Raw genomic sequence first — 7,625 nt, 5'->3', positions numbered from 1 at the left:
AGCAGTCCAGGGACAAGGACTAGAAAGCAGAAGGGTCAGGAAAGCTGGTGATAGGGAACCTAAGGTTGAGTAAGGACAGTGTTGACATGTAGTGGGGTTCTTAACCATTGTCATAGGGCAATATGTGTACTGTTTAATGAGAAACTATTTTGTTCTGTAAACCTTCATCTAAAGTGAGAATAGCAGCACAACTGGAAGAAGGTAATCTATGTCACTGAATTGTACATGTAGAAATTTTTGAAATGGTGTATCTTTGGCTATGCATACTTTCACCAAAAAGAAAAAAAGGTCCTCCAAGGCCAGAGAAGGGAGCGTGTTGACGTGTCATGGGGTTGTTAACCAATGTCATAAAACAATATGTGTACTGACTGTTTAATGAGAAAATATTTGTTCTGTAAACCTTCATCTAAAGTACAATAAAAAAAATTAAAAAAAAAAAAAAGGGCAAAGTCCCAACTTATCTGGAGCAAAGGAGAATGAAGAACACCAAAGACACAAGGAAAATATTAGCCCAAGAGACAGAAAGGGCCACATAAACCAGAGACTCCATCAGTCTGAGACCAGAAGAACTAAATGGTGCCCCACTACCACCAATGACCGCCATGACAGGGAACACAACAGAAAGTCCCTGACGAAACAGGAGAAAAGTGGGGTACAGAACTCAAATTCTAGTAAAAAGACCAGACTTAATAGTCTGACTGAGACTGGAGGGACCCTGGAAGACATGGCCCCTGGACTCTCTGTTAGCCCAGAACTGAAACCATTCCCGAAGCCAACTCTTCAGACAAAGAATAGACTGGACTATAAGATATAAAATGATACTCGTGAAGAGAGTGCTTCTTAGTGCAAGTAGATATATGAGACTAAATGGGCAGTTCCTGTCCGGAGGCCAGCTAAGAAGGCAAAAAGGGACAGGAGCTGGTTGAATGGACATGGGAAATTTGGAAAGGAGGAGTGTGCTGTCACATTATAGGGAGAGCAACTAGGGTCATACAACAATGTGTGTATAAATTTTTGTATGAGAAACTAACCTGAACTGTAAACTTTCACTTAAAGCACAATTAAAAAAAAAAAAAATGGGCAAAGGATATGAACAGACACTTCACCAAAGAAGACATTCAGGTGGCTAACAGACATATGAGGAAAGGCTCACGATCATTAGCCATTACAGAAATGCAAATCAAAACTACAATGAGATGTTATCTCACCCTGACAATGCTGGTACTAATCCAAAAAACACAAAATAACAAATGTTGGAGAGGTTGTGGGGAGACTGGAACTCTTATGCACTGTTGGGAATGTAAAATGGTACAACCACTTTAGAAAACAATACGGCACTTCCTTAAAAAGCTAGAAATAGAAATACCGTACAACCCAGCAATCCTACTTCTAGGAGTATACTCCAGAGAAATAAGACCCATCACACAAATAGACATACGCACATCATGTTCACTGCAGCACTATTCACAACAGCAAAAAGATGGAAACAACCTAATCGGCCATCAACAGATGAATGGATAAACAAATTATGGTACATACACACAATGGAATACTATGCAACAATAAAGAACAATGATGAATCCACAAAACATCTCACAACATAGATGAATCTGGAGGGCATTATGCTGAGTAAAATAAGTCAGTAACAAAAGGGTTGTATGAGATCACTATTATAAGAACTCAAAAAAAGGTTTAAATACAGAAAAAAAAACATTCGTTAATGGTTACATGGGTGGGGAGGGAGGGGAAGGGGAAATCACTAACTAGACAGTAGACAAGGGTCAACTTCGGTGAAGGCAAGGACAACACACAATACAGGGAAGTCAGCACAACCAGACCAAAGCAAAAGGAAAAAAGTTTCCTAGACGCATTCAAACACTTTGGGAGACAGAGTAGCTGGGGATGGGGCCTGGGGACGATAGTTTTGGGGACATCTAGGTCAACTAGCATAGCACAGTTTATAAAGAAAATGTTCTACATCCCAGTTCAGTGAGTAGCGTCTGGGGTCTTAAAAGCTTGAGAGTGGCCATCTAAGATACATCTATTGGTCCCATTCCACGCGGAGCAAAGGAGAATGGAGAAAACCAAAGACACAGGGAAAATACTAGCCCAAAGGACTAGAGGACCAAAGGAACCAGAGACTCCACCAGCCTGAGACCAGAAGAATTAGATGGTGCCCAGCTACCACCAATGACCACCCTGACAGGGAACACAACAGAGAGTCCCAGACAGAGCAGGTGAAAAATGTAGAACAGAATTCGAATTCACGTAAAAAGACCAGACTTAATGGTCTGCCAGTGACTGGAGGAACCCCCAAAACTATGGCCCCCAGACACTCTGTTAAACCAGAACTGAAATCATTCCCAAAGCCTACTCTTTAGACAAAGATTAGACAGGCCTATAAAACAAAAAATAATACACGTGAGGAACGTGCTTCTTAGTTCAATCAAATATACGAGACCAGATGGGCAACTCCTGTCCAAAACAAGGATGAGAAGGCAGGAAGGGACAGGAACTGGTCAAATGGACACAGGGAACCAGGGGTGGAAAGTGGGAGTATGTTGTCCCATTAGGGGGATTGCAACCAGTGTCACAAAACAGTATGTGTATAAATTTTTGAATGAGAAATTAACTTGCGCTGTAAACTTTCACCTAAAGCACAATTTAAAAAAATAATAATAATACCAGCTTCTCTTAAAAAAACAAACAAACCAAACCCATTGCTGTTGAGTCCATTCCGACTCATAGAAGCCCTACAGGACAAAATGGAACTGCCCATAGGGTTTCTGAGGTGTGACTGGTAGATTCAAACTGTCAACCTCTTGGTCAGCAGCGAAGATCTTAACCACTGCGCCACCAAGGCTCTAATTTCTCTTAAGAAAGCATTAATTTTATCGTTGTACAACCTGAAGAATGTAATAAATGTCACTGAATTGTACATGTAGAATTGGTGTGTGTTGTGATGTGCATATTTTCAACAACAATAAAAAAGAAAATAAATTATTAAAAAAAAAAAAAAGAAAGAAAAATGAACATGTCAACAATTATATAACCAGTAAGTGAAGGAGCAGTCTTGTGTTCAAACCTGGGTTCTTCTAGGCCCTAAATGTGTCACAGGTGTCCCTGGGTGGTGCAAATGGTTAAGCACTTGACTACTAGCTGAAAAGCTGGCAGTTCAAACTGACCCATAAGTGCCTTGAAAGACAGCCCTGGCGATCTACTTCCGAAAGGTCACAGAGATTAAAGCCTTGAAAACCCTATGGAACAGTTCTACTTTGCACATATGGGGTCACCATGAGTCAGAATCAATTCAATGGCAACTAACAACAACAACAAATGTGTCACAAGGATCATTCGAGTCATCTTTTTCACCAAAATGCAGCCCAATTGGAAATACAGAGTCAAAGGACAATTCTCTACTCCCTCATGCTCAGAACAACGTTGTGAAACAAACACATACCTCTTTCAATCCACTGCTCAAAATCAACTGGCTCTTTAGATGTGCTCTTTTCAATCCTCAAGGTCCGCACTGATGTTGTAAAACAAATAAAGTGTTAATTATCTACCTGATTCTATGCTCCTGCCCTTGAGATTCCGGTGAACTGGTGAGATTGCACAGAGTACTGGGATCGGGAATGCTATGTTCTGGAAATTACCCATTTGCCCCGTGTTTTTCCATAAGTCCCTATGGTAAAATGTAGTCTTGTGTAATGGTAATCTTACAAATGTATGCAGTCTTACAATAGAGAGATAATAGAGCCTTACTGAATTTGGTATCATTCAGGTTTTTGTGTATTAGTAATAATATCAGTGGTCTTGGTCATAAACTCTCTGTCCTGTTCTGTGCCCTGGGAGGCTGACCCTTGTGGACTATGTTACCTAGACTCACTTGTCCACTGGCTTCTGGTTGAATTTGGCCAATGGGAGGCACTGGGGGAGTTTGGAGAGCAGTGGGAAAGTGAGACCAAGGCTATTTTTTTCTACACTTCCCCCTTGCTTCAGTGTCATGTCTCTGACAGTGGTTACATGCCTTCATGACTACAGCTCCTGCTGGGCAGGCCTTTTTCCACAGGCTCCAGCTCTCACTCGCCTCCAGGACTGCCATTTCGTTCCCTCGTACCAGGAATGTAAATGGCACCCCACTATGCCAGCTTCTGGGGGCCTCACCATCCTTTGTTTGTTCCTTTAACCCACCCATAATTTTTTAAGTAGTCCTGTCATCAAAGTCTGTTCATTTGAACCATCTAGGATATCGTTTCCTGCCAGGATTTTGTCTGATACACTTTATCCTTAAGTAAACATAAAACAGGATTAGAATGATGTTCCAATGGCAGATTCTCTTCCTAAATCCTTCAGAAAATGCCATAAGTAATAGAAGAATCAAAACTATCCAACATGAATAATCAAGGTTATCAGATTTTCAGCAAGAATTTGACAGAGAATCCCAGACCAAATGACCCTGGAAGAAAGAGGTCATGGAATCTAGCGTTCCGGAAAGCTGGCTTCTTATGCTTATACTGAGATCTTTTGCCAAAGACTTTCACATAGTAAATTGCTTGGAAATTATTATGTGCTTTGGAATGGTTTCAAATTTGCAGTTGCAGAAAGGCTAATTGTGCTTAAGACAGTTAACCCATACTCTCAACCCTCAACCCCGGCAAGAAAACAGGGCTCTATGCTGTAAAGAAACACTAGTGTTTTGCCAAAAGTTTACGTCGTATGTGCCCTCTGTCTACAAGATGATGAAAATTAATACATGATTTACTTACCAAAGTAACTTTGGATTACAAGCTTTTCAATCCTTACATGTTTGTGAAAACAAATAATGAACTCCTGGGGAAACATTCCTGTGGTGGTCCAAAATGTTTCTGGATTCCTGTTGCGAATTTTAAAGAAAAAGAGAAAAGAATAGGCAAATAAAAATGTTTAATCATAAAATTCTAACGAACAAGTATTTTTTAAATTAAACGACCACTAGATTCTTGCAACCCTTTTCTAACTGCCTATTCTGCCTCTAACCTCTTCACAACTTCAATAATCTGTATTTACTACTATCAGGTTGTCAGGAGGGACCAGTCCCTGGAGAAGAACATCATGCTTGGTAAAGTAGAGGGTTAGCGAAAAAGAGGAAGGCCCTCAACGAGATGGATTGACACAGTGGCTGCAACAATGGACTCAAGCTAACGACAACTGTGAGTATGGCGCAGGACGGGGCAGTCTTTTGTTCTGTGGTGCACAGTGTCGCTATGAGTTGGAACCGACTTGATGGCACCTAACAACAACGACAACTATCAGATATTTTTTTCTAAAACACAGAAACAGAATTGATGTCACTCTTGTTTAAAAGCCTTCAGTGGCCCCTAATTACCTATAGATCTAAACTCTTTAGGATGGCATTTATGACCCTGCACAATCTGGTCCCATCACTTAAGTATATAATTTCCCATCATTATACCATCTCCCATCATTGTAGTCACATTAAGATACTTAAAATTCTGCAAACACATCATGCAGGCTCATGTCTTAGTTCATGTGGTTCTCTTGACCTGAAAAGCTCTTCTTCTCCATGCAAAGTCTATTCACTTTTGGTCCCACCACTCCAACCTCAACAAATCTGAGTTACTTCCTTCCTCCTTTGCACTTGCCTCACACTCAACATCCATTTCTATAATGGCACTCATCTACTGTGTTTTTATGGTTCCAGCTAGATGCTGATTTCTTTGAGCCCAGTCACTTTCTCTTGCTCACCTTTGCATCCCCACCAAGTAGCACAATGGCTGACCTATAGTATATGCATGATAGATGTTTATTGGGAAAAAAAAGTAACTGCTCCGTTTTATTTCCAATGTATGTATGTACATATACACACACATACATCATACATATATAAGGTATATAGTATATATAGTATTAAAGTATATATAATATGGAACATACAGTATTGACTACAGGAATAATCATTTCAGTTTTAATCATATAAGTTTTTTTCTTTTCCTCTTGGAGATAAAATTTACCTACAGTGAAATTTACCTTAAGTGTACAATTCAATGAGTTTTGATGAGTGTACGCTTATGTAACCAATATCCCAGGGTAATCAATACTCCAAACAAGATATAGAACATTTCTATCACTCCAAAAATTTATCTTATCTTCCTTTCCAGACAATCCCTCCCTCCTTAGGTAGCTAATGCTCTGATTTTTAAAACTATAGATTAGCTTTGTCTTCTTTGGAACTTCAAATAAATGGAATCATACAGTATGTATTCTTTTGCGTCTGCTTCTTTCACTCTATGGAGCATAATTCTGCTTTAACACACATTGGGTCACCATGAGTTGGAATCAACTCAACAGCAACTGGTTGGCTAGTGCTTTCACTCAACATCATGCTTTTAAAATTGTTTCAAACCCCTGCCCTACCCCCCAGAAAAGATTCACTCACATTGCTTTTATGCATCAGTAATTCATTTTTTAAATTGCTGAATAGTATCTGACTATTGACCATGCCACAATTTATTTATTCATTCTCTTGCTGAAGGATATTTGAATTGCTCATAGTTTTTAACTATTATGAATAAAGCTGTTATAACATTCTTGTACAAGTTTTTTTGTGGACATGTTTTTATTTCTCTTCAGTAATTACACAGGAGTGAAACGGCTGGGTCATAGGTAGGGGGATGTTTAACTTCATAAGAAACTGCCAAACAAATTTCTAAAGTGGGCTGTACTATTTTACACTCCTAACTATGAGTCCGAATTGACTCGACAGCAACGAGTTTACCAGCAATTAAGAGCGTTCCAGTTGCTCCACATCCTTGCCAACATTTTTAATTGTCAGTCATTTTCATTTTAGTCATTCTAGTGAATGTGAAGTGGCATCCTACTTTGACGTTTAATTTGCATTTCCCTGATAATTAATGATGCTGAGTACTTTTTCATGTGTTTTTGGCCATTCTTATATCTTCTTTTGTGAAGTGTTAAATATTTTCTCATGTTTTGTTGAGCTGACTGTATTTTTAGTATGTATTTGTAGGATTCCTTTGTCAGATATATATAGTGAATATTTTTTGCCAGTCTGTGGTTTGCCTTTCCATTTTCTTAACTGTATCTTTCCATGAACAGAAGTTTTTATTTTTGATGAAGTTCAATTTTACCACTTTTTTTTCTTTTATGCTTATTGATTTTTGTGCCTTCCCTAAGGAATCATTGCCTAACCCAACATCACAAGGTACTTTATCATGGTTTCTTCTAGAAGCTTAATAATTTTAGCTCTGAGTTGAGTTCTATGATCCATCTTGAATTAACTGTTGTGTTTTGTATGAGATAGGTTCATTTTCATCCACATGCTTCTTCAGCAGTTCTAGCATCACTTATTAAAAAGACTTTCCTTTTCCCATTGAACTGCCTTTGTGCCTTTGTTTAAAATCAATTGACTATATATGGGTAGGTCTATTTCTGCCCTCTTTATTTTATTCCATTGATCTAATTATGAATCCTTAGCTCTTTGCAAAAAAATTAATTGACTTTATATGAGTGGGTCTATTTCTGAGCTCTCTATTCTGCTCCACTGATCTACATAGGTCTATCTGGACAAAATACCACAGTATCTTGATTACATTTATTGTATG

The 7,625-nt window shown here is 38.9% G+C and overlaps 1 protein-coding gene across 1 annotated transcript in view; it reads right to left on the bottom strand.

Annotated features, from left to right (window-relative positions):
- The window catches only part of LOC101353792 (protein YIPF1), a 140,599-nt gene that overhangs the window by 112,980 nt on the left and 19,994 nt on the right, over positions 1-7,625 (bottom strand). The window contains 2 exon segments of the mRNA XM_023727053.1: positions 3,461-3,529; positions 4,770-4,876. Of these exon segments, the coding sequence (XP_023582821.1) occupies positions 3,461-3,529; positions 4,770-4,876 (176 nt within the window).

Source organism: Trichechus manatus, unplaced genomic scaffold (genome assembly GCF_000243295.1).
Source record: "Trichechus manatus latirostris isolate Lorelei unplaced genomic scaffold, TriManLat1.0 scaffold00015, whole genome shotgun sequence".
Classification (NCBI taxonomy): domain Eukaryota; kingdom Metazoa; phylum Chordata; class Mammalia; order Sirenia; family Trichechidae; genus Trichechus; species Trichechus manatus.
Note: the sequence above shows the minus strand (reverse complement) of the source record. Positions and strands in the feature narration are given on the sequence as shown.